At 48.1% G+C, this 27786-nt stretch overlaps 1 protein-coding gene across 1 annotated transcript in view; it reads left to right on the top strand.

The window, feature by feature from the left end:
• LOC137522939 (phospholipase A2 inhibitor and Ly6/PLAUR domain-containing protein-like) overlaps positions 1-26442 on the top strand; it is a 60312-nt gene extending 33870 nt beyond the window's left edge. The window contains exons 3-6 of the mRNA XM_068243095.1: positions 13547-13663; positions 17387-17536; positions 25072-25212; positions 26078-26442. Of these exons, the coding sequence (XP_068099196.1) occupies positions 13547-13663; positions 17387-17536; positions 25072-25212; positions 26078-26274 (605 nt within the window). The 3' untranslated portion in view covers positions 26275-26442. The remainder of the gene's footprint in view (positions 1-13546; positions 13664-17386; positions 17537-25071; positions 25213-26077) is intronic.
• Positions 26443-27786: the final 1344 nt, after the last annotated feature.

Below are 27786 nucleotides of genomic sequence, written 5' to 3'. Positions count from 1 at the left end.
GGTTGCCGCTCCTGCTGGTCCAAGGCTGCCGCTCCCTGTTCCAGCAAAGCATCGAGGGCCCTGTTCAGCAGAGAAACCAGGGGCACCCACTCGCAGACCATAGCATGGTCCCTGCTCACCATGTTTGTGGCCTGCAGGAAGGGAGCCAGCACAAAGCACACCTGCTGCATGTGCCTCCAGTCATCATCGGGGACGATGGACGGGATGTTGCTGGTCTTGTCCCTTCTCCGAGCTGCGGAAACAGTGGCCAGGGCAAGGTACTGGTTGACAGCGTGCCTCTGTTCAACCAGACGCTCCAACATCGCCAGGGTGGAGTTCCAGCGAGTCGGAACGTCAATGATCAGCCGATGGCGTGGCAGATCCAGCTCCTTTTGCACGTCTTCCAGGCTCGCACAGGCTGCAGCCGAGCGCCGGAAGTGACGCACAACATTCCTTGCCGTTTCCAGCAGTTCGCCCATCCCCTGGTAGGTGCGCAGGAACTTCTGCACCACCAGGTTCAGCACGTGGGCAAGACAGGGGATGTGGGTCAGGTTTCCCCTGTCTATGGCAGCAACCAGATTGGCCCCATTGTCGGACACCACCTCTCCGACTCTGAGGCCTCTGGGGGTCAGCCAAATCCTCTCCTGCTCCTGGAGTTTGGCCAACACGTGGGCTGCCGTCAGCTTGGTCTTGCCAAGGCTGACCAAGTGCAGCAGCGCTTGGCAGTGGCGGGCCTTCACGCTGCTGCTGAGGCGGGGGGTTTGGCCAGGTGTGGCGGAGGATGGCAGAGGATCGGAGGAACCCGCTGCAGTTCCCCTGACCCTGCGGGGTGGCACCACCCACTGTGTTGCTGCTGCTGCTGCTGCTGTGCCCGCTGCTGCTCTCCCATCCTCACCCCCTTCCACCAAGCTGACCCAGTGGACAGTGAAGGACAGGTAGCGGCCTGTCCCGAAGCGGCTGCTCCAGGAGTCCATGGTGACGTGGACCCTTTCACCAACCGCGTGCTCCAGCCCTCGCTCCACATTGGCCATCACAAAGCGGTGCAGTGCTGAAATGGCCTTGCGGGAGAAAAAGTGTCTGCTGGGGAGCTGCCAGTCTGGGGCTGCACAAGCAAGCAGCGCCCGCATGTCGCTCCCCTCCTGCACGAGCGTGTACGGCAGGAGTTGGGAGCACATGGCCCGTGCCAGCAAGCCGTTCAGCTGCCGCACGCGACGGCTGCTGGGAGGCAGAGCCCTAACCACCCCCTGGAAGGACTCGCTCAAAAGGCTCTGGCGTGGCCTTTTGCTGACACGGGAATCACCAGACACAGCGGAGGAGGCCACTGAGGACTGGCTGCCAGAACAGGCCTCAGTGTCGGCGGCAGGAGTTGCAGAGGGGGGAGGAGCAGTGCGTTTCCGCACTCCTGCTGGTGCTGCTGGAGGAGCAGGAGGGCGGGTGGCTGCTGTTGCTGCTGCTGAAGGCTGTGCAGTGATGGGTGTGGTGCCACTGCCAGCACCAGATGCCTTCAGCCTCTGGAACTCCTCATGCTGGTGGAAATGTTTAGCCGCAAGGTGGTTGATCAGCGAGCTGGTGCTGAACTTTAAGGGGTCTGCACCTCTGCTCAACTTCCGCTGACAGTGGTTGCAAGTGGCGTACTTGCTGTACACAGTGGGCATGGTGAAAAAGCGCCAGATTGGTGACAGAAACATCCCCCTACGGCATGGAAGCGCTGCTGCCTGTCTCCCTGTGGTGGTTGGGGGGGGGGCTTGGGTGCGGCTGGTGGTGGTACTGGCTGATGCTGCTGCTGCTGCTGCTGAGCCTGAGACACCAGCAGGCTGTGGGTCGCTGCCAATGCTTGCAATGATGCGCCTCCTTGCAAGGCCCACAAGCGCATCCTCCTCCTCCGAGCTGCTGAGGACGACATCCCCTGGAGGTGGTGGCACCCAGTCTCTGTCTGTCACCGGGTCATCAACATCATCCTCCCCCTCCTCAAACATGTCCTGCTGGGATGATGACCCCCCAAACTCCTCTCCTGATGCATGGATGGGCTGCTTGACTGTCGCCACAGTCTTGCTGTCCAATCCCTCATCCCCCAAAGTGCCCATCAGCATCTCCTCCTCAAAATCGCCAACAACAGCAGACAATTGACTCATCATGCCTGGGGTCAAAAGAGTGCTGAATGAGAGGTCGGCGACTGACGGTGAACTGGCCTCCTCCCCAGACCCTGCTGGGCGGCTGCTGCGAACAGGGGTGGTGGTGGTGGTGGTGGTGAGGGTGGAGGCCTCGGATGCAGAGCTGATGGCGGGCTGCTCATCCTCCGTCATGAGTTGCACCACAGTGTCTGCATCCTTTTCCTCAATGGGACGTTTCCGACCCGGCTGGAGGAAAATCGGAGCAGGTGCTACACGCTGCTGCTGCTGTGTCTCTGCAGCGTGAGTTGCAGATGCTCCTGCTGGGCGGCGCCCAAGGCGTCCACGGCCAGTGGCTATGGGAGGAATGTTAGCCACTGACGCTGCTGCTGCTGCTGCGGAACTGTGCATGGTGGCGCGCCCGCGGCCGCGGCTTGCCACAATGCTGCTCCCTCTCCTCCTGATTCCCTTGCTGCCCTTCCCCTTGCCCAAACCGCGCTGGCTGCCACTTCCAGACATCTTCAATGTTTTGGGCGTATAGACAAAAGTTTTTTAAAAGGGCGGCTGAAAAGTGGGGTACTTTAATGGAGTGGGTTGGTTGGTGAGGTGACTGAGTGAGTGTCCCCTAGTACAGTAAGTAAGTAGTAACAGTCAGGAAGTACAACTAGCAGTTACAATAATCAGTAGTAATCACAAGTAAATTTAGTGTGTGTACACTCAGACAGTGAGTGCACGCAGGCAGGAGCTAGTAGCCTATGAACACAGTGACTGAGTGTCCTAGACTCCTAGTACAGTAAGAGTAAGTAGTAGCAGTAAGAAGAACTAACTAATTACAATAATCAATCAGCGATCAGAAGGAAATGGAGTGTGGGTGTGTGTACACTCAGACAGTGAGTGCACGCACGCAGGAGCTAGTAGCCTATGAACACAGTGACTGAGTGTCCTAGACTCCTAGTACAGTAAGAGTAAGTAATAACAGTAAGTAGAACTAACTAATTACAATAATCAATCAGCGATCAGAAGGAAATGGAGTGTGGGTGTGTGTACACTCAGACAGTGAGTGCACGCACGCAGGAGCTAGTAGCCTATGAACACAGTGACTGAGTGTCCTAGACTCCTAGTACAGTAAGAGTAAGTAATAACAGTAAGTAGAACTAACTAATTACAATAATCAATCAGCGATCAGAAGGAAATGGAGTGTGGGTGTGTGTACACTCAGACAGTGAGTGCACGCACGCAGGAGCTAGTAGCCTATGAACACAGTGACTGAGTGTCCTAGACTCCTAGTACAGTAAGAGTAAGTAATAACAGTAAGTAGAACTAAATAATTACAATAATCAATCAGCGATCAGAAGGAAATGGAGTGTGGGTGTGTGTACACTCAGACACTGAGTGCACGCACGCAGGAGCTAGTAGCCTATGAACACAGTGACTGAGTGTCCTAGACTCCTAGTACAGTAAGAGTAAGTAATAACAGTAAGTAGAACTAACTAATTACAATAATCAATCAGCGATCAGAAGGAAATGGAGTGTGGGTGTGTGTACACTCAGACACTGAGTGCACGCACGCAGGAGCTAGTAGCCTATGAACACAGTGACTGAGTGTCCTAGACTCCTAGTACAGTAAGAGTAAGTAATAACAGTAAGTAGAACTAACTAATTACAATAATCAATCAGCGATCAGAAGGAAATGGAGTGTGGGTGTGTGTACACTCAGACAGTGAGTGCACGCACGCAGGAGCTAGTAGCCTATGAACACAGTGACTGAGTGTCCTAGACTCCTAGTACAGTAAGAGTAAGTAATAACAGTAAGTAGAACTAACTAATTACAATAATCAATCAGCGATCAGAAGGAAATGGAGTGTGGGTGTGTGTACACTCAGACAGTGAGTGCACGCACGCAGGAGCTAGTAGCCTATGAACACAGTGACTGAGTGTCCTAGACTCCTAGTACAGTAAGAGTAAGTAATAACAGTAAGTAGAACTAACTAATTACAATAATCAATCAGCGATCAGAAGGAAATGGAGTGTGGGTGTGTGTACACTCAGACAGTGAGTGCACGCACGCAGGAGCTAGTAGCCTATGAACACAGTGACTGAGTGTCCTAGACTCCTAGTACAGTAAGAGTAAGTAATAACAGTAAGTAGAACTAAATAATTACAATAATCAATCAGCGATCAGAAGGAAATGGAGTGTGGGTGTGTGTACACTCAGACACTGAGTGCACGCACGCAGGAGCTAGTAGCCTATGAACACAGTGACTGAGTGTCCTAGACTCCTAGTACAGTAAGAGTAAGTAATAACAGTAAGTAGAACTAACTAATTACAATAATCAATCAGCGATCAGAAGGAAATGGAGTGTGGGTGTGTGTACACTCAGACACTGAGTGCACGCACGCAGGAGCTAGTAGCCTATGAACACAGTGACTGAGTGTCCTAGACTCCTAGTACAGTAAGAGTAAGTAATAACAGTAAGTAGAACTAACTAATTACAATAATCAATCAGCGATCAGAAGGAAATGGAGTGTGGGTGTGTGTACACTCAGACAGTGAGTGCACGCACGCAGGAGCTAGTAGCCTATGAACACAGTGACTGAGTGTCCTAGACTCCTAGTACAGTAAGAGTAAGTAATAACAGTAAGTAGAACTAACTAATTACAATAATCAATCAGCGATCAGAAGGAAATGGAGTGTGGGTGTGTGTACACTCAGACAGTGAGTGCACGCACGCAGCAGCTAGTAGCCTATGAACACAGTGACTGAGTGTCCTAGACTCCTAGTACAGTAAGAGTAAGTAGTAACAGTAAGAAGAACTAACTAATTACAATAATCAATCAGCGATCAGAAGGAAATGGAGTGTGGGTGTGTGTACACTCAGACAGTGAGTGCACGCACGCAGGAGCTAGTAGCCTATGAACACAGTGACTGAGTGTCCTAGACTCCTAGTACAGTAAGAGTAAGTAATAACAGTAAGAAGAACTAACTAATTACAATAATCAATTAGCGATCAGAAGGAAATGGAGTGTGGGTGTGTGTACACTCAGACAGTGAGTGCACGCACGCAGCAGCTAGTAGCCTATGAACACAGTGACTGAGTGTCCTAGACTCCTAGTACAGTAAGAGTAAGTAATAACAGTAAGTAGAACTAACTAATTACAATAATCAATCAGCGATCAGAAGGAAATGGAGTGTGGGTGTGTGTACACTCAGACAGTGAGTGCACGCACGCAGGAGCTAGTAGCCTATGAACACAGTGACTGAGTGTCCTAGACTCCTAGTACAGTAAGAGTAAGTAGTAACAGAAAGAAGAACTAACTAATTACAATAATCAATCAGCGATCAGAAGGAAATGGAGTGTGGGTGTGTGAACACTCAGACAGTGAGTGCACGCAGGCAGGAGCTAGTAGCCTATGAACACAGTGACTGAGTGTCCTAGACTCCTAGTACAGTAAGAGTAAGTAGTAACACCAGTAAGTAGAACTAACTAATTACAATAATCAATCAGCGATCAGAAGGAAATGGAGTGTGGGTGTGTGTACACTCAGACAGTGAGTGCACGCAGGCAGGAGCTAGTAGCCTATGAACACAGTGACTCAGTGTCCTAGACTCCTAGTACAGTAAGAGTCAGTAAGTACAAGTAGTAACAGTAAGTAGAACTAACTAATTACAATAATCAATCAGCGATCAGAAGGAAATAGAGTGTGTGTTGTGTGTGTACACTCAGACAGTGAGTGCGCACACGCAGGAGGTAGTAGTAGCCTATATGAACAGTGACAGTGAGTGTCCCTACGGGTACAGTAAGAGTAAGTAGTAAGTAAGTACAACTAACAATAATCAAACAGTAATGAGAAGGAAATAGAGTGTGTGTACACACAGACAGTGAGTGAGTGCACACACGCAGGAGCTAGCTAGTAGCCTATAAACAGTGACAGTCAGTGAGTGTCCTACTCCTAGTACAGTATAACTACAATACTATTAGTAAAGGACAGCAGAAATACTGGTATAGAATATGAGAGAAATAAACAGAGGACAGCTGCCCACAGAGGCAAGGCCCCCCTGAGGCCTAAACCTGTAAGCTTGCAGCAGCTGCCTGCAGTTCTCTAATGTAACACACAAGCTACTAACTAAAATACAATGTCTATCTAACTAACAACAATATAGGTGTATATGGCAGGTGTAGGTGAGCAAAAACGCTAGGTAAATGACCACAATAGAGCACTTGCTAAGCCAAAGCACAAAGGAGCAACTCTCTCTCTGTACAAGTCTCAGGCAAGCATGGAAAAACCTAACATGGCGGCCGCTATTTATAGGGTAGGGGCTGGCCAGGGTCCCCCTCTGTGATTGGCTGCCGTCAGAGGGCCTGGGAGCCCTCTGATTGGCTCTAAGGACATCAATCTGGGCTATGACGCTATTCGAGCTCGGTACCGAGCTCGAATAGCGCCGGGTGGCTCGAATAGCTCGAATAGTGAATGGGCTATTCGAGTGTACTCGGATAGCCCATTCGAATAGCTCCAGCTATTCGGAGCTCGAATACCGAGCTCGAATAGCTGAAAAAGAGCTCGAATATTCGAGCTACTCGAATATTCGAGCTCTGCTGAGCACCACTGACCACCACCATATTTTACTGTTGGTATGATGTTCTTTTGCTGAAATGCTGTGTTACTTCTACGCCAGATGTAACGGGACATGCACCTTCCAAAAAGTTAAACTTTTGTCTCGTCGGTCCACAAGGTATTTTCCCAAAAGTCTTGGCAATCATTGAGATGTTTTTTTAGCAAAATTGAGATGAGCCTTAATGTTCTTTTTGCTTAAAAGTGGTTTGCGCCTTGGATATCTGCCATGCAGACCGTTTTTGCCCAGTCTCTTTCTTATGGTGGAGTCATGAACACTGACCTTAATTGAGGCAAGTGAGGCCTGCAGTTCTTTAGATGTTGTCCTGGGGTCTTTTGTGGCCTCTCGGATGAGTTTTCTCTGCGCTCTTGGGGTAATTTTGGTCGGCCAGCCACTCCTGGGAAGGTTCATCACTGTTCCATGTTTTTGCCATTTGTGGATAATGGCTCTCACTCTGGTTCGCTGGAGTCCCAAAGCTTTAGAAATGGCTTTTACCAGACTGATAGATCTCAATTACTTTTGTTCTCATTTGTTTCTGAATTTCTTTGGATCTTGGCATGATGTCTAGCTTTTGAGGTGCTTTTGGTCTACTTCTCTGTGTCAGATAGCTCCTATTTAAGTGATTTCTTGATTGAAACAGGTGTGGCAGTAATCAGGCCTGGGGGTGACTACAGAAATTGAACTCAGGTGTGATAAACCACAGTTAAGTTATTTTTTAATAAGGGGGGGCAATCACTTTTTCACACAGGGCCATGTAGATTTGGAGTTTTTTTTTCTCACTAAATAATAAAAACCATCATTTAAAACTGCATTTTGTGTTCAATTATGTTATCTTTGACTAATAGTTAATGGTTTTTGATGAGCAGAAACATTTAAGTGTGACAAACATGCAAAAGAATAAGAAATCAGGAAGGGGGCAAATAGTTTTTCACACCACTGTATAGTAAAGCGCTCCCCAGCGCCGCCCAGCTCCCATCAACCAATCCCTGACTGAGCAGGAATCAGCTGACTGCCCTGATCAGCTGATCTTCCTCCTATTGGTATAAAGAGCCTGTCTTGCAGCGCGCGCGCACATAGCTCTCCATCTGTGTGCACTACTAGGTCCAGATAACCCAGACACATGTTGCTGCGGGGAAACTGCCGCACTGGACGCGGAATCCGCCGCCTTACCGTCAGTATATGCTTCGGCCCCCACACCATTCTTCCCATGTGCACTATTAGTTCCAGATAACCCAGCCGCATGCTGACGCGGACAAACCGCGGCATCAGACGCGAAATCAGTCGCCTTACTGCCAGAGCACGCGGCTGCTTTTCCGCTACTCATCACAGTACCCCCCCCCCCCCCCCCGAGGAGTGGACTCCGGACACTTTCCAGCAGGCTTTCCAGGATGCAAATCATGAAACTCTTTGGCACCCAAGATCTCTCCTCTATGCCATATCCTTTCCAGTGGACCAGATACTGCACCGAATTCTGCACCAGGCGAGAATCCAGAATCTTTTCAATCTCATACTCTGGTTGGTCATCCACCAACACAGGGGGGGTGGGGGGGGAGGTTGGTCATCCACCAACACAGGGGGGGGGGGGGGGGGGGAGAGGAGTCCACCTGTACAGCTGGCTTCAACAGGGACACATGGAACGATCTCACACCTTTCATGCTGGCTGGGAGATCGACAGCATATGTGACATTATTAATCTTCTTGGCCACTGGAAATGGTCCTATAAATTTAGGGCCTAGCTTGGGTGACAATTGTTTCAAGGCCAAATGACGAGTGGACACCCACACCAGATCTCCAGGGGAGAATCTCCACTCTACAGACCGATGTCTATCTGCCTGCTTCTTCTGGGTTTGGAAAGCTTTCCCTAGGTTCCTCTTAACCATTCCCCAAATCTCTTTCAAGGCCTTCTGCCAGTCCTCCAGAGCTGGAAAAGGAGTTGATGCGACTGGCAAGGAGCAAACTTAGGTGATCTACCTGACACCACTTGAAAAGGGGAATACCCAGAAGAAAAGCTCTTCAGATTGTTGTGCACAAACTCTGCAAACAGCAAAAACTTTACCCAATCAGTTTGCGCATCAGCAACATAGCACCTGAGAAACTGTTCCAGAGATTGGTTAACTCTCTCGGTCTGGCCGTTGGTCTGAGGGTGGTAGCCTGATGAGAATGTGAGTTCCATGTCTAATTGATGGCAAAAGGCCCTCCAAAATTTTGAAACGAATTGGACTCCCCGATCTGACACTACATTTTCCGGAATGCCATGCAGCCGGAAAATGTGCTGGATGAAGAGATCAGCCAATTCCTGAGCCGAGGGGAGTCCTTTCAGAGGGACAAAGTGCGCCATCTTACTGAAACGATCTACTACCACCCAAATGACCGACTTGCCTTCAGACCGAGGGATTTCACCCACAAAATCCATGGAAATATGAGTCCAAGGTTCATTGGGGACTGGCAAGGACTGTAACGTGCCCACGGGGGCCTGACGAGAGGGTTTACTCCTCGCACAGATCGTGCACTCCCTTACAAATTCCTTACAAATCAGACACTAAACTAGGCCACCAGGCACATCTAGCCAGTAGATCCTGAGTTCGGGTGGCTCCAGGATGACCGGCATTCTTGTGAGAGTGAAAAAACTGCAGAATTTGTAACCGGAAGGGCAGTGGCACAAACATGACCCCCTCTGGCTTCCCGTCTGGAACATCTTGTTGATAGGGACTCAAAGTGGCTGACCAATCTCTCCAAGTCTCAGTGGATGCCAGGACTACCTTGGTAGGCAGGATAGTCTCAGGAGCAGCAGGCTGCACTGACTCGGGCTCAAAACACCTAGAGAGCGCATCGGCCTTGATATTCGTACTTCCGGGAGTATACGTGATTATAAATCTAAATCTAGCAAAAAACAGGGACCACCTGGCCTGGCAAGGGCTAAGTCTCTTAGCCCCCTCCAGGGGCAAACGCAGGATTTTTAAGGGGGGGATTCCTGAAAGGTCCAGAAGCACTTATGTCCTCAAGTGCTTCCGAATACTGCCCATGCACAAATGTGCGCTGGCGTATTACGGAGCTGCTTATCTTTGGAAGTACTCAAGGACACAAGTGTTTCTGAGGGCTTCTGGTAGCAGCAAATTTGAACGGGGTACAGCGCTGGCACAACTCCCCGAGAGAGGAACTGGAGAAAGACTTAGTTTGGACATTTCAGTGGAATATGTCACATAGTGTACATAAAAACTAAATAATAATATTTTGCCTCACCAGAATTGCACTTTTATTTAGCTTTCCTGTATGACAAGTAGACACAGCCAGCCAGCACTAGGGAAAGAGGGAAACAAAGATGAATGAAGGAGGCTGGTGCACACCAAGAGTGCGTCTGAGCGTTTTTCAAATCAACAGTGATTTGAAAAGCGCTTGGCTAATGTTACCCTATGACAGTGTTCTCACAGCAGCATTGTACTTTTTCAAAATCGCATGTATACTGCATGTAGCATGTTTTTGAGCGATTCATTCAAAAATCGCTCTGAAAATCGCTTCACAAAATCACACTCACAAATTGCTAGCGATTGCTATTGTCATTTTGGACAGGATAGAAGTGGAGAAATTGAGAATAGCCTGAGATGGAGCAGAGAACTTATCTGTATTGCAGTCCCACATCAGACAGGCTACTTGCCTGTAATAGGAATCCTGTCCCTGGCAGTCTCTCACACAAGTCTGAAAGAAGCCCTCCTGGAGTCTAGGGACTGTCAAAAACTTTTCAACTTGTTTAACACCTTATCCATTCCACACATGCAGTCATTATAACAATGGGGAGAGACCAGACAGATGTTTGCCCACGGACCCTGAGTCCAGGCAAGCTCTGCATCATGCTGTGCATATTTACCAGCTTGCTTGCCCTCTAATTGCATCATGTCTGACACTTCTGTGCTGTGGAGAGTCCGGGACTCCAGAATCAACATTCTCTCACTGCAGGCTGCATCTTCTTGTGAGGGAAGCTCCGCTGCCTCTCTCATTCTATTAGCTGGAGGGAGGCACCAGAAGTAAAAAGGGAGGGAGAATGAGGCTGTTTATATTATGTTGGCTTCCCTGGCTGAATACACAACTCAGTGCAGGGGGGGTGTTCCAGACACCCGGAATAGCCCCCTCCGTTTGCCAGTGCCCTCGATATAGTCCAAATTCTTGTGGTCTGTGTAAACCGTGATAACATGTTCTGCACCCTCCAGCCAGTGTCGCCATTCCTCAAAAGCTAATTTGATGGCTAGGAGCTCCCGATTGCCGATGTCATCATTTTTCTCGGCAGGTGAAAATCTGTGAGAAAAGTAAGCGCATGGATGAAGCTTGCCCTGCAATCCTGACCTCTGTGACAATACCGCTCCTACCCCCACTTCTGAGGCATCAACCTCCACAATGAAGGGGAAGGCGACGTCAACATGCCTCAGTATTGGGGCAGAACAGAACAGCTTCTTTAAAGTTGAGAAGGCCATATGAGCCTCAGGTGACCAATGATGGGTATCGGACCCTTTCTTTGTGAGACTGGTAAGGGGAGAGATGATGGTAGAGTACCCCTTAATAAATCTTCTGTAGTAATTGGCAAATCCCAGGAACCTCTGGAGTGCCTTCAGCCCCACAGGCTGAGGCCAGTCCAGGACAGCAGAAACCTTCCCTGGGTCCATTGAGAGACCAGAAGTGGAGATGATGTAACCTAAAAAGGCTACCGACTCTACCTCAAAGAGGCATTTCTCTAGTTTGGCATACAGCTGATTCTGTCGCAACCTCTCCAATACCCATCTGACATGCTTGCGATGCTCTGAGAGGTTGGACGAAAAGATCATTATATCGTCCAAGTAAACCAGAACAAACTTCCCCAACACTTCCCTGAACACCTCATTAATTAACTCCTGGAAGACGGCTGGCACATTGCACAACCCGAAGGGCATCACCAGGTATTCGTAATGCCCATCGGGTGTGTTAAAGGCCGTCTTCCATTCGTCGCCATCTCTGATGCGGACCAGGTTGTATGCACCCCTGAGATCTAGCTTAGAAAAAATATTGGCGTTGGTCACCTGTGTGAATAGATCGTCAATCAATGGTAAAGGGTAGCGATTTTTCACAGTGATTTTATTCAGTCCTCTGTAATCAATACAGGGGCGTCTTTTTTCTTCACAAAAAAAAACCCCTGCCCCTGCTGGTGACCGAGAGGGACGTATAAACCCTTTTGCCAAGTTTTCCCTGATGTACTCCTGCATAGCTAGTTTCTCCGGCCCAGATAGGTTATAAAGATGACCTCTGGGCGGCATACAACCAGATCTCAAATCGATAGGACAATCAAAGGCACGATGAGGGGGAAGTTTGTCTGCTGACTTTGGGCAAAAGACATCAGCAAATTCTGCGTATTGTCTTGGTACACCTTCAACCTGAATGTTGGTATTACCCAGGGTTACTTTCGCTAAACAATGATGATCACAGTGGGACGACCAGCTCGTTAGCTGACCCGTAACCCAGTCTATCTGAGGTGAGTGGATTTGTAACCAGGGCATGCCAAGGATGACGGTAGAGGTGGCCATATGCAAGACCAGAAATTGCAGACTCTCCCCATGTAAGACCCCCACCTTGAGATGCACATTAGGAGTCTGGGACAAGGGGCGTTTACTCTGCAGAGGAGAGTCATCTACCGCAGTGACCAAGATTGGCTGATTCAAGGGAAGCATGGGTATCCCCAATCTTTTTGTAGCTCTCCATCTGTGTGCACTACTAGGTCCAGATAACCCAGACACATGTTGCTGCGGGGAAACCGCCGCACTGGACGCGGAATCTGCCGTCTTACCGTCAGTACATGCGGCGGCCCCCACACCATTCTTCCCATGTGCACTATTAGTTCCAGATAACCCAGTCGCATGCTGGCGCGGACAAACCGCCGCATCAGACGCGGAATCAGCCGCCTTACTGCCAGAGCACGTGGCGGCATTTCCGCTATTCATCACAGGACACAGCAGGGAGAGCCAGCTGGCAAGAGCAGGATCACTAGTGCACAATCCTTACACTCCTCTACCAGTAACAAAAGCCTGCTCCACCATCTATATTGCTCAACGGACTCGCATATAAGCCGAGGGGGCAACTTTTCAGCACATTTTTTGTGTTGAAAATGTAGGCTTATACGCAAGTATATATAGTATTTCATTTTAAGCAATACCAGTTGCCGGGAGGAAAGGGAAGGCTCTATAGGATCCAGAGCCTTCCCTCTCCTTAGACGTGAGCAAGAATAATCTCCCATGATGCATCACTTAATATGCAAATTATTCCTTTATGTCTGTAAAAAGCCATAATTACAGAGTCATACTAATCCAACTTACAGACAGCAGTGGTTTCAGGTTAGACTGGTCTCTATCAGTGCAATTAGTCCTGTTCTTTTTGATCCAAAGTATTTGTTTTTTTTTTCAGCTTCTTAGACTCCCTTTAACTCTAAAGCCCAATCTACATGATACGGTTCTTTATACAATTCAATTACGATTCTATTTGCGATCCGATTAAATCCGCCATATCCGATCGGGATTCGATTTGATTCAATTCAATTTGCCATTGCAAACCAATGGCAAATCGAATTGAATGGAATCGAATCCCGATCGGACATGTCGGATTTAATCGGATCGTTAATAGAATCGTAATCGAATCATATAAAGAATCGTATCGTGTAGCTGGGGCTTAAAGCATAACCAGAGTAAACATGGTCTCATAATTTATGAACAAGACCTAAGTCTCTGTTTTTATCTGCTCAAGTCGGCTTCAAAGATTTGTTTGCAGAGTAAGGTTGCATTAATGCCACAGCAGTAAAATATATTACAGTGTAAAGCTATCTGTGCTTGTTCTGCAGGTTACACCCTCAGCTGCACGGTGTGTCTGGTCCAGGGTCCACCTCTCTGCACAGGGAACAATGTGACTTGCCCCCTGGGGCGAGTATGTGGAGCTACTCACACGATAAACATGGAAGGTAAGTAACTTGGAGGTCAGTGGCCCTTTAGAAGTAGAAACAAATGTCTATTAACTTTTCATTTCTGAGCAAAATAAAGTCCCTTTCCAGCTACTCACCTGCCTTCCTCACCACCTCTATATGCTCTAAATACCTCAAAACAAACCAGTAACTTTCAAAAAGAAAAAAGTTAGATACTTACCTAAGTAGTGGGAAGCCCCTGGATGGTCCCATGTCCTCCTTGACCCTACTGCCGCTGACCAGATCCCTCTACTTCTATGTGGTCATGCTTCCGTCCATGTATTACTGCTGCTGTCATCTGGATTCCGGGTGACCCGGATGTCCAACCTTTTTTCAGCTATCCGACCTCTGATCCGGATTCCGGGTACCTGGGCAAATCCGGATAGCTATCTGCGGATAGTTGGCTAGCCTATGCGAATATCCGTGGATACCACGGATATCCGCGGATATCTGACCATTTAAATACTGTCAGAGGTCCAGGACATCCTGGGAGCCAATCAGAGGGCTCCCAGCAGAAGCCCCAGCAACCAATCACAGAGGGGAACCCTGGCCAGCCCCACCTGACCTCATTGAGCCAATCAGAGGCCTCCCAGCCTAAACCCTGGCACCCAATCACAGACAGAAACACTGGCCAGCCCCCCTGTATAATAATGAGGACTGCCATGAGGAGACATATTGTCCTAGCTTGCTGAATGCTCACTGAGAGACATGCTCCAGTGCTGGTGGCCTACAAAGGGTTGTACACAGTGATAAACCTAAAGCTGTTCATTGATTAAACCCTTCACTATCACTACACTATTGTCAAATCGTTAATTAGCTTGATTGATGTCATGGGGCTTGATTCACAAAAGAGTGCTAACTGTTAGCAAGGCCGTTTTCGCGCTAATTTTCGCATTGTGCGCGATCGCGAATTTTCGCGTGAAACGATAACGGTTTTCGCGCGCAAACGTGTTTTTTTGCGCGAAAACGATATCGATTTCATGTGAAAATTTGCATTTGCACGCGAAAACCATTATCGTTTAGCGCGAAAATTCGCGATCGCGCACAATGCCAAAATTAGCACGAAAACGCCCGTGCTAACAGTTAGCACTCTTTTGTGAATCAAGCCCATAGTGTGACAGTTAGAGTGTGTGCTCCAGTGCTGCTAGCCTAGTAAGGGCTGTACACAGTGATAAGCTGTTCAGTGATTAACCCCTGCACTATCACTACACCATTGTTATATCGCTAATTAGCTTGATTTCATTATGTGACAGACAGTCAGGCCTGGTGCACACCAAAAACCGCTAGCAGATCCGCAAAATGCTAGCAGATTTTGAAACGCTTTTTCTTATTTTTCTATGGCGTTTTGCTAGCGTTTTGCGGATTGCTGCAGCGGATTTCAGTATAGTACATTTCATATATTGTTACAGTAAAGCTTTTACTGAACAGCTTCTGTAACAAAAACGCCGGCAAAACCGCTCTGAACAGGCGTTTTTCAGAGCGGTTTGCGTTTTTCCTATACTTAACATTGAGGCAGAAACGCATCCGAAATCCAAAAAATGCCTCACCCCGGCATTTTTTGTTTCTGCAAAACGCCTCCCGCTCTGGTGTGCACCACCCCATTGAGATACATTGACCAAGCGGATCCGCAGCCGCAAGCGGCTGCAGAAACGCTGAAAAAGCCGCTCGGTGTGCACCAGCCCTCAGAGTGTGTGCTGCAGGGCTGCTGCAGCTGCTATGTGTCTGTTTGTGTTCTGTGCACAGACCAGGCCAGCTGCTGCCTGCTGGCCAGCTATTAGCCTTAGCTAGCTACAGTTTAGGATAGGTTAGGGATTAGGGAATAGGAACACGTGCAAACTGCACACACGTGCAAAGTGCCACATGCAAAAAGCCACGTGCAAAGTGCCACGTGCAAACACGTGCAAAGTGCCACGTGCAAAGTGCCACGTGCAAAGTGCCACGTCCAACGTTCCACATGCAAAGTGCCACGTGCAAAGTGGCACTTTGCACGTGGCACTTTGCACGTGTTTGCACGTGGCACTTCGCACGTGGCACTTTGCACGTGTTTGCATGTGGCACTTCGCACTTTGCACGTGGCACTTTGCACGTGTTTGCACGTGGCACTTTGCACGTGGCACTTTCCACATAGCACGTGGCACTTTGCACTTAGCACGTGGCACTTCGCACTTTGTACTTGGCACTTTGCACGTGGCACTTTGCACTTGGCACGTGGCACTTTGCACTTGGCACTTTGCACGTGGCACTTTGCACTTGGCACTTTGCACGTGTTTGCACATGGCACTTTGCACGTGGCACTTTGCACGTTTCACTTTGCTCATGGAACTTTGCACTTTGGACACAATGTGGGTTGCACGACCGCTGTCTGGAACCTAGGCCTGATGTTGACAGCCATTTTTTTTTCTTTGGGGGGGGGAGATTTTAAGTCCCCACATCTTCAATTAGCGTTTCCCTTTACAAAATAATGATGGTACATGCCACATTTACCCTAAAATCCCTTTTTAAAGCAATTTAAAGGGCACTTCCGGTTTTTCTATCCAGATATCCGGATCTGGCCGGATATCCCGGATACTGGGGTCGGATATCCGATTCGGATTGGAAAATTTTGAACTCGGGTATCCAATCCAGATTGGATATCTGGGTATCCGGATCTGAATTAGTTCACGATAGTGAAGTGGTATCCGAGCAGCACTGTAGTGCACATGCGTGAGTATGGTCTGCACCTGTGCAGTGGAACAGAGCTGCTGGTGCACGGAGCCAGGGGAGTTACTACAATCTACCGGGCCTCCCAGCAAAGATATGCTAGCTGGGCTCCCAGCCCCCATCTTTCAGCCTCTTGCTAATGGGTCTAGGACTCCCAGGGGCTACGGGAGCAACAACTGTCAGGAGAGTGAAGTGAAGGGGGGTGGCAGTGCAGTATTATGCATTACCTGCTTCCGGTGGTGGGAAAGGTCTTCTTTATTCCCCTCTATGTTGTTCCAGCCTGTACAGCCAATTACTATGCGGCTTCTTTCATCTGACAGGCATCGTAAGCCGCATCGTGATTGGCTGCCCGGCACACAGTTGCACAGAAGAGGAGTGAAAAGGGTGGGTCATGCTTCCGGGAGCAGGTAATGCACAATGCTTTGCAACCGCTGCTCTCTATTTAGCTCTGCATTTGGTGACAGGAGCGGGCCGCCTTAGCCCCCCTCCCCCTACAATGGCGGGGGCCACAGGCACCGCCGTCCTGCCCATAAGGTGGGGTGAGGCATCTTTCTCAGGCGGCGGAAGTGTGGAGGCGGTGGGAGAAGGGGTAAGGCACCAAGCTGGAGGGGGGAGCAGCCAGGAAGGGGGAGCAGTGAGCACAGAGGTGGCACAAATAGAAATGCTGGGCAATTAGCTGGAGGGGGTGCATGGATGGGGGGCCCCAGGTGAGGGAGGGGGGCCTGACCCCTGTTCCCCATTCCTGGCTGCTTCCCCCTCCAGGCTACCTATACTGGGGGCAATGATACTACCCCGAGGGTTCAAATGTGCATAATTGTAAGTAGTAAATGAAAACAGTACACTGCAGTACTGCAGGCGCAGAAGACATCTGCCATGGAGGGGACACTGGAATTGCGGTGAGGGTGCCAGGTGCTGGAGGAAGCCCCAGGTAAGTAGATCTTTTTTGTTTGTTTGTTTGTTTGTTTGTTTTTTACCCGGATGTGTCCTTTAATGGAAGATCCCTAATTTTTCTCTCTTCCAAAGGCGGAGTAAAGAAGAGCGAGATGTCCGGAAGATCCTGTGTGAAAGAAAGCCAGTGTGGTCACCCAGGAAGCTTCAGCAGTACCAACGGCAAATCAAGAAAGGGAATTTCCTGTTGTTATTCTGATAACTGTACACAGACCCAGCCAGAGTGTGAGTAGTCCAAGCACTTACCTAACCAACAGTCCTATCATTAGCATTAATCTTCTTAGGATTGCAAAACTCAACCACGATGATTATGTTTTTTTGTTGTTGTATTTTCTGGTGAGTGAGTCAACGTGAAATTGTCATGAACAAAACATACTGTCCTGTAAATAGAGTCAGCGACCCTTGGGTTTCTTTCGGGTGATCTGTGTGCTATAAGTGTGCTAGCCCACTTTAGGTCTGTGCTGTACAACTTTGTCGATGTGGAGGGCCAAGCTCCCATGAGTCTTGGTCTGGAGCAGTAATGTCCTGGCTTTGGGAAGGGGGGGAGGGGGTGAACCCGAGCAGAGAGACAGAGGTAGGAGTGGCAGTGGCAGAAGTAGTGAGGGGGGGGGGGGGCACAGCATACAGAATGGCCACAGCAGGAGCTCTTGAGGGTCAGATGCGGCCTGCAGACCACCCTTTGGACAGCCCTATTTTAGGTTATGTAGTTGCAGGCCACAAAAAATACTACTTACAAAGCTTGGTTGCTAACAGGAAACCACACTAACAGGCTCTCTATATCTCTCACTCTCAGTCAGCCACCTGAGGCTGCTCACTTGCGGTCACTTCCTGTTTCGGAAATACGGATGTGCGTGGGTGTATTGTAAAAAATAAAATAATATGTGCCGCAACGTTGCAACGCCAGCCTTTTGGAAAACCCTGTGTCGCCATAGACTTACATGACTTCTGGACCAATGCAGGTCGCCACAGGAACAGCGCAGTAACGTAGGTATGTCCACCCGTACCGCAGTGTGAACTACCCCATAGACTTTTATTAGGCTGCGGTGGGGTCCCAATATGAAAGGGCCCTCAAGCTTTCTCTTTCTTTCTTCACCACTTTGTGTTGTAATTTCTATTTCTTTCTCCCACCTTGAACTCTCTCTTCCCAACACTGTGCTGTCTCTCTCGCTCTCTCTCTTTCTCTCTCTCTCTCTTTCTCTCTCTCTCTCTTTCTCTCTCTCTCTCTTTCTCTCTCTCTCTCTCTTTCTCTCTCTCTCTCTTTCTCTCTCCGCCACTTTTTACTTGTGTGGTGTTTCTTCTTTACAACCTATTTTCTCTGCAACATCTATTTTCCATAAACCTACAGCCTGGATTACACCTGTGTACAGGACCTCTGGTTTATTTTAAAAGCTTCGCTCGGTTTGCATATGGAGCTGGACAAATGCAGCTATATTACAGCTGCTATACAGTCATGACAAAGAGGCTCCTGTGAAGATGTGTTTTATTATTATTATTATTATTATTGATTTATAAAGCGCCAGCATCTTCCGTGGCGCTGTACAACAGCATAAAAGGTATAACAATACAAAATAAGCACTACAACAGTTAATATAAGACAAGGGTGGATTGATGCAGTGAACAAATAAACTACAGATTTTACATAGGGGTGGGAGGTGTGCATGCACAGATTACACAGACAAAAGGGAAAGAGAGCCCTGGCCCAAGAGGCCTTACAGTCTAAAGGTATAAGAGATAGAATAGTAGGTAAGCAGTAGCTAAGGGGAAGATTTGTATGAGATGGTAGAAATGGTGGTCAGCGGGGGCCAAAGTTTCCTAGATAGGCCTACATGTCCTAGTTAGGCCTAAATGTCCTAGGCAGGCCTAAGTGTCCTTGGAAGAGCTAAGTGTCCTAGGCAGGCCTAAGTGTCCTAGGCAGGCTTAAGTGTCTGAGGTAGGCCTAAGTGTCCTAGGCAGACCTAAGTGTCCTAGGCAGGCCTAAGTGTCCTAGGCAGGCCTAAGTGTCCTAGGCAGGCCTAAATGTCCTAGGCAGGCTTAAGTGTCTGAGGTAGGCCTAAGTGTCCTAGGCAGACCTAAGTGTCCTAGGCAGGCCTAAGTGTCCTAGGCAGGCCTAAGTGTCCTAGGCAGGATTAAGTGTCTGAGGTAGGCCTAGGTGTCCTAGGCAGGCCTAAGTGTCCTAGGCTGGCTTAAGTGTCTGAGGTAGGCCTAAGTGTCCTAGGTAGGCCTAAGTGTCCTAGGCAGGCCTAAGTGTCCTAGGCTGGCTTAAGTGTCTGAGGTAGGCCTAAGTGTCCTAGGTAGGCCTAAGTGTCCTAGGCAGACCTAAGTGTCCTAGGTAGGACACTTCGGCCACTGACCATATGTTTGAAAGCAACTGTCAGCCAAGGCTTCGCCATTTCTTTACAGGAGGAGCAAAGTATATGTATGAGAATGCTTATCCTTTAACCACTTAAGCCTATCTGGATGAGTATTTTGTCCAGATAGGCGCAGCTAAAAGCAAACTGGAAGAGAATTCTCATCCAGTTTGCAAACAGCGGTACCGCTGGGGTGCGCGGGCGGTTTTCCGTGTCTGCGATTGGGGATGAGAAAGAAAGCTTCTTTGAACCAATCGCAAATTGATGAAAGAACATGACCCTGATCAGAGGCCACATCCATTGATAAGAATGTAACTTTTTTTTTTTTTTAACTTCATTAACGTTAAAGCACTGCCTTGTAAACCAAGGAGTGTTTATCGCCATCTAGTGGCAAAAAATGAAAATACCCTGCACAGATTTTGTATTAAAAAAAAAAAAAACAGTAAATACCCACATGACATGACGTACATATTAATAAAAGATAAGTCCCTAAGGCAATTATTAATAGATTTTTTTTGTTGTTGTTTGGTAACTGGGGGAGGGGGCTTTGGAAGTGATTTAACTATATTACTTTTAGTAGATAAGGGCTTTCAATTGATGGGACACAAAAAAAACACAGAAAAATACACCTTTATTTCTAAGTAATATCTTGTCGCCATACATTGTACTAGGATGATGATATAAGTGTTGTGATAGCCAGGATTAATGGGCAAATACAATGTGTGGGTTTTATTTATAGTAGCATTGCTTATTTTAAAACTATAGAGGGTGGAATTGGAGAAGGAGTGCATTTTTTTCTTTTTTTGTGTGTATTTGTCTTCAAAATGCATAGAAAATAAAGTAATTACTGAAAACAAGTATCGCTCACAAAAACCTTAATTTGTGGCGAACAAAACAAGATATACAGTAAATCATTTATGTGTGATGAGTAGTGATAAAGTTATTGGCGAATGACTGAGAGGAGCGCTGCCAGGGGAAAATTGCTTCAGTCCTGAAGGGGAAAACACCTGTGCAGGGGCGTAGCAATAGGGGGGTGCAGAGGTAGCGACCGCATCGGCGCCCTTGGGCCAGAGGGGCCCCGAAGGGCCCTCCCTCAACTACAGTATTAGCTCTCTATTGGTCCTGTGCTCATAATAATCACTTCTATAGATACTTTGAATAGTGATAATCATTAACACAGTGTTCCCCATCCCCTTCTTGCACCTCTGACACTGTAGTTGCCATAGGCAGATGTTGGTGCGCCGCATCAATTATGTATAGAGTGCTTGGGGGGCCCCATTGTAAAACTTGCACCGGGGCCCACAGCTCCTTAGCTACGCCCCTGCACCTGTGGGCTGAAGTGGTTAAAGTGAACATGAGATGAAGAATGACTCGCACTTAAATGGTCCTGGGGCTACTAGGGGTTTCCTCTGGCCCACTTCAGGGCCATTGGCTCCCTCACCATCCTTTCAGGCCACAATGATCCCACACTAGCTGGCCTTGGCACGGATCAGTGAATAATGGCGCACAGTGCCTATGCATAAAAATGGTGCCGCATTAAAAAGATACGCTTATCGCTATTTTTCGTTAGTACTGCATAATAATGGCGCACGCCGCACAGGGAAAAAAGGAGAAAAACGGCACACAGTAACGTTATTTACCAATAGTGCCGTTCATATGCCAAACAGAAGATGTTATTTAACTGCAAAACGGTGAATGGATTTAATGTAACACAGTCAAGGTTAGGGTTAGGCACCACCAGGGGAGATTTAGGGTTAGGCACCACCAGGGAGGTCTTAGGGTTAGGAACCATCAGGGAGGTGGTTAGGGTTAGGCACCACCAGGGGGGTGGTTAGGGTTAGGCACCACCAGGGGGTGGTTAGGGTTAGGAACCATCAGGGAGGTGGTTAGGGTTAGGCACCACCAGGGGGGTGGTTAGGGTTAGGCACCACCAGGGGGTGGTTAGGGTTAGGAACCATCAGGGAGGTGGTTAGGGTTAGGCACCACCAGGGGGGTGGTTGGGGTTAGGCACCACCAGGGGGTGGTTAGGGTTAGGCACCACCAGGGGGGTGGTTGGGGTTAGGCACCAGGGGGGTGGTTAGGGTTAGGCACCACCAGGGGGGTGGTAAGGGTTAGGCACCACCAGGGGGTAGTTAGGGTTAGGCATCACCAGGCGGGTGGTTAGGGTTAGGCACCACCAGGGGGGTGGTTAGGGTTAGGCACCACCAGGGGGGTCTTAGGGTTAGGGATAGGTACAGAGAGGGTTCTGTGTGTTAACGCTAAATAACAATAAGGCTTTAATGTTAAATAGCGATAAGGCTTTAACGTTAAATAGCGATAAGCGTCAAGCGGACTAGCGGCAACACCGTGCGCCATTATTCGCAGGTGCCATTTTCAAATGGTCCCGCCCTGCTACATTTAGTCAGAACAAATGTACTGGGCCAGCCAGCAGGGGATCCTTGTGGCCATGTAGGATGGTGAGGGAGTAAACGGCCTGAAGGAGTCTAGAGAAGGCCCCAAGTAAGTATAAATGCTGGGACATTCTTCATTACAGGTGCACATGTAATAGATACTGGTATTATTATTATTATTACCGTATATACTCGCATATAAGCCGACCCGCATATAAGCCGACCCCCATATAAGCCGGGGGTAGGAAATGCTGGATTGGTGCAGCCCCCCAGTGTGTCCCAATATAGCTAGTATAGTGCCCAGTATAGGTAGGTAGTGTCCAGTATAGCTAGTATAGTGCCCAGTATAGCTAGTAAAGTGCCCAGTATAGCCAGTATAGTGCCCAGTATGGGTAGGTAGTGCCTCAGTTTAGCTAGTATAGTGCCCAGTTTAGCTAGTATAGTGTCCCAGTATGGCTAGTAAAGTGCCCAGTTTAGTTAGTATAGTGCCCAGTTTAGCCAGTATAGTGCCCAGTTTAGCCAGTATAGTGCCCAGTTTAGCCAGTATAGTGCCCAGTTTAGCCAGTATAGTGCCCAATTTAGCTAGTATAGTGCCCAGTTTAGCTAGTATAGTGCCCCAGTATGGCTAGTAAAGTGCCCAGTTTAGCTAGTATAGTGCCCAGTTTAGCTAGTATAGTGCCCCAGTATGGCTAGTAAAGTGCCCAGTTTAGCCAGTATAGTGCCCAGTTTAGCCAGTATAGTGCCCAGTTTAGCCAGTATAGTGCCCAGTTTAGCTAGTATAGTACCCAAGTATGGCTAGTAAAGTGCCCAGTTTAGCCAGTATAGTGCCCAGTTTAGCTAGTATAGTGCCCCAGTATGGCTAGTAAAGTGCCCAGTTTAGCCAGTATAGTGCCCAGTTTAGCCAGTATAGTGCCCAGTTTAGCCAGTATAGTGCCCAGTTTAGCTAGTATAGTACCCAAGTATGGCTAGTAAAGTGCCCAGTTTAGCCAGTATAGTGCCCAGCATAGGTGGGTAGTGCTCCCCCCCCGCGGCCGCCGCTGCTGCTATTACCTTGTTAGACAGCGGCGCTTCCTAATCCGCGTTCCTCTTCTTTCTCAGAGTGTATCACAGCAGCGCGCCCGGCGCTGCTGCTGTGACGATGCAGGGGGCAGGAAAGAGCGCGGCTCCCTATAGCGGCGATCTGTATCGCCGTTACCAAGGGAACCGCTCTTTCCTGCCCCCTGCATCGTCACAGCAGCAGCGCCGGGCGCGCTGCTGTGATACACTCTGAGAAAGAAGAGGAACGCGGATTAGGAAGCGGCCGCTGTCTAACAAGGTAATAGCAGCAGCGGCCGCGGGGGGAGCAGGGTGGGGGGGGAGCGGGGCGCGGACCACCCGACCACCCACCACTAGACCACCAGGGAAGACTCGCATACAAGCCGACCCCCCAACTTTTGACCCCCTTTTTGGGGGTCAAAAATTCGGCTTGTATGCGAGTATATACGGTATTTATTGTATTTATAAAGCACCAACATATTATGCAGCACTGGACAATAAATACGTACAATGATACAAGGATGACAGACGTAATACAGTTATACAACATAGAACAAAGTTATACAAGGCAAACGGTACAAGATACATGATCATGTGATTTTGGGCTGGGTAGGTAAGCCCATGGTCACATAGAATACACTGGGGAAGGGAGGACCCTGCCAAAGGCTTACGATCTATGGAAAGGGGGGGGGGGGGAGTGGACACACTAGGTAGGGCTGTGGAATGAATATTCAGTAGAGAGTTGCTGTGTGGTAGGGAGTAGGTAGGCCATCTTAAACAGGTGGATTTTGAGGGGCTTGCTTGAATGTGTTGAAGGAGGGAGCAAGTCTGATGGGCTGTGGAAGGTAGTTCCAGAGGGTGGGGGTGGCTTTTGAGAAAGCCAACAGGCGCACATGGGAATGGGAAATGTGTGGGGCTGTTAGGCGAAGGTTGTTGAGGGACCAGAGGGGGTGGCTTGGTGTATACCTGTGATTGGGCAAGGATTTACAGAGGGGGGATGTGGATGCAGAGTGGTGAGAAGAATGGGTGAGTCCTGCAGCCGTATTCGTAATGGATTGAAGGGGGGGGGGGGGGGGGGGGGGCAATACATTTTTGTTTCTTTGTATGCATATTTCATGTGTACCAAAGCATACAACTCCCAGAGAGCCCTGAAGTCAGTCTTGTGAGGCTCACAAAGGGAGGCTCATCAAACTCTCATGCAGCACCCAATGTAAAAGTGAAGTAACTTGAGACAATCATACCATTGCCGTACAGCTGCTCAATACATTTCCTCAAAGTGAACCTGAGACATTGTAAGCAAAATATTTATACTTGCCTGTGGCTTCCTCCAGCCCACTTCCTGTTGGTCCGGTCCCCTCTGTTCTGCCCTTGCAAAGTACGCAATATAGCCGGGTTGTGGGCCATTGCCCAGGCATGGTCCCAACCATGTGCTACCCCCAATTGTGCTTCCATAGCCAGGAGTGTCCTGCGCAACCGAAGTTACAATCTGAATAAAGTGTACTTGCGCAGAATGCTCCTGGCCATGGGAGCGTGATGGGGGGAGGTGTGCATAGCTGGGATCACAAATGCGCAGTAGTCCCCGACTGACTTAGCTGGCAACTTAACCAGAGCCAGAAGTGCTACAACAGAGAATGGTGAGAGATCCGATGGACTAGAGGGGCTGCAGGAAGTCCCAGGTAAGTATAAATCTTTTTGTTTGCAATGTCTCAGGTATACTTTAAAGTATCCCTATTGTTAAAAACATATGAGATGATACCGTAAATTGTATGCGTTTTACTAACGGTAAACAGAACATTAGTAAAATAGAACTGAGTCTAGTAGTTTTATTTTCAGTATCAGGCCTTCATTTATGACAGCATTCTAAACAACAGTCATGATAGTCTGATTGCGAGTCGATATTAGCATTGCAAGTCGATAAATCTGGTATTTTGAGACTGGGTGGAGCTGTACATGTGACACGTAATGCTGTACTCTTCTCATTTATTAGTCTTGCCTGAAAGTGATACACCCAATGGCTTGACTTGCCCGTCCTGCACAGCTAATGGAACACGGTGGTGTGACACGGGGGTGACCATAAAATGCACGGGACAGGAAACAAAGTGCATTACACAGTATTCCAAAATGACAGGTACGTCAATAGGTGCAACTCACTTCATTTATCTGTGGCATAGGAGTTGCTGGTAGGGTTGAGCTTTTTGATCAGAACTGTTCCGAGTCCAGAAGTTCAGCATCGGAATTTGGCCATTTTGAGAAGAAACTCACGAAACTCAGAATTTACCCTGTAGAAATTACCCTGAAAATAGGCTTCAGAAACAAGAATTTTCAGCAAACAGCATCAATGGCAAACATTGGCTTCTAAAACAAGAATTTTAAGCCCATATTGATGTCAACAAAATGGCTGCCAGAGATTCCCTGGTTCCAGGAGGCCACACTAAAATGACAGAATGAGAATTTTTTCATATGAATGGGGAGGCCAGGAGATAAGGCATCCCCTGATCCATGTGCAAAACTGCTCGTTCTGCCACTCTAACGTTGCCTCACCAGGGACCAGGGAATACCTGGCAGCCATTTTGTTAACGTCACTGTTTGCCGAAAAGTCTGGTATCAGAAGACACTTTTAATGTTTCCAGCACAATGCCTTCGGGAACATAAAAATTGGAACTCGAAAATTTGGAATTTGCCTGCGTGTGTCCCACCTCCCCGCCTATGTGTGGCCAATGCTCTCCCCTCATGCTGCGACCTCTCCTGCCCCCAAAACGGACATGAGAGGGGGCCCGCCCTTGGCTGCAGCCCCTATTGTTAGTCCATTGAATATCAAGCTTATTTTGAACTATTTTTTTCTTGCTGGTGGTTTGAAATGTACAGTATTTTATTGATAAGGCGTGAAAATATCTCCTGTGAGAAAACTCAGGAGAAAAATGAATTGCATAAGGGACTTTATAGTATTTATTTCAGTCTTGTGACACACTGATGCTTTGATTACCGCCTTGCAGGAACTGTATCCAGTGAACTCATTCTCCGGGGTTGTGCCACGCCCAGTATCTGCAGTATTGGCAATGAGTCCGTTCTCACCGATGGGATAAGCGTGGAAGTTCAGATTACCTGCTCCGGATCTTCTGCTGGACTTCATCATCACTTCCACCCGGCTGCTGCCTTCCTTATGTCGATGTGGTTCCTAATGACTGTATGAAAAGGCAGAAGAGACATCACTGAGAAGGTATAGAGAAGAGATTTTCCAGGCAGCAGTGCTGTACTGACTCTTCTGGCCTACAAACAGCTTTTGGAGATCAGTGATGAGCAAAAAGGCTGATATTCTTTTCGCATTCATTTCTGCAAAATAATGTAAAATTCGACTTTCTAATGGAAATGGCATTGAAAATCATTTTTTGTTGCAAGTTGGTGATTTTTCACACTTTTCACAAATGTTTGCATCTAGATAAACGATTGTCACTATTTTTAAAGAAAAATTTTGTGTTTTTTTTACCATATTGTGAAATGTTCACGAATATTTTCTCGAAATTTGAAAATAACACTGTTGGAGATAACTAGAGATGGTCAACAGGGTGCTTGTAATTCTGGCTAGCATATAAATTGAATGCAAGTTGTGTGCACCTTGGAACTAGGTCAATGAAAATCAGCAGAAAGTGCATTTGATTGGCTGAGCTCCAAGCTGCATATAATTTGCATAATATTTGTATTCAAGCTGGATTTAAAGGGAACCTGATATAAGCGGGATTCCATATCCCTTTAATTCCTGCTTGAATGCAAATTGTTGGTGCTATATTTATTTACTTTTAAATAATGCACATTGCCTGAATCCTGCTGATCCTCTGCCTTGTATGCTTTTAGCCATAGACCCAGAACAAGCATGCAGGTTTTGACTAAAGTCTGACTGGCCACACGTTTGTTTCAGGTGCGTGACCCAGACACTACTGATGCCAGCATGATCAAAAGAGGGCACCTATACCTGGCTACCTATACTGGGGGCACCTATACCTGGCTACCTATACTGGGGCACCTATACTTGACTACCTATACTGTGAGCACCTATACCTGGCTACCTATACTGTGGGCACCTATACATGACTACCTATACTAGAGGGGTGTCTATACCTGGCTACCTATACTGGGGCACTTATACCTGACTAACTATACTGGGGCACCTATACCTGACTACCTATACTGGGGCACCTATACCTGCTACCTATACTGGGGCACCTGTATCTGGCTACCTATACTGTGAGCACCTATACCTGGCTACCTTTACTGGGGGCACTTATACCTGGCTACCTACCTTCCTATATGCGGGGCACCTACACCTGACTACTTATACTGGGGGCACCTGTACCTCGCTACCTATACTGGGGGAACCTATACCTGGCTTACTTTACTAGGGTTACCTGTACATGGCTTCCTACCTACCTTTACTGAGGGTATATATATATATATATATATATAATTATTTATTTTTTTTGGTCACACCGCGTATGCAAATTGTTGAGCGATGTGTGATCATTCAAAATGAGGGGAGGGGGGGCATCCTTGCAAGTTTGCATCAGGCAGCAATAAATCTAGAAGGAACTAAATACAGAGCTCTGCATTCAATCTGACACTGAAGGCTGTGAGGAAAGGAGCCATTGGCCTGTGAGCTGATGAAAATTACAGCTGATTACAGGCTGCTGCCAGTGCGTTGCTTACCAAC

The sequence above is a fragment of the Hyperolius riggenbachi genome, chromosome 6, assembly GCF_040937935.1.
Source record: "Hyperolius riggenbachi isolate aHypRig1 chromosome 6, aHypRig1.pri, whole genome shotgun sequence".
In the NCBI taxonomy this organism is placed as follows: domain Eukaryota; kingdom Metazoa; phylum Chordata; class Amphibia; order Anura; family Hyperoliidae; genus Hyperolius; species Hyperolius riggenbachi.
Note: the sequence above shows the minus strand (reverse complement) of the source record. Positions and strands in the feature narration are given on the sequence as shown.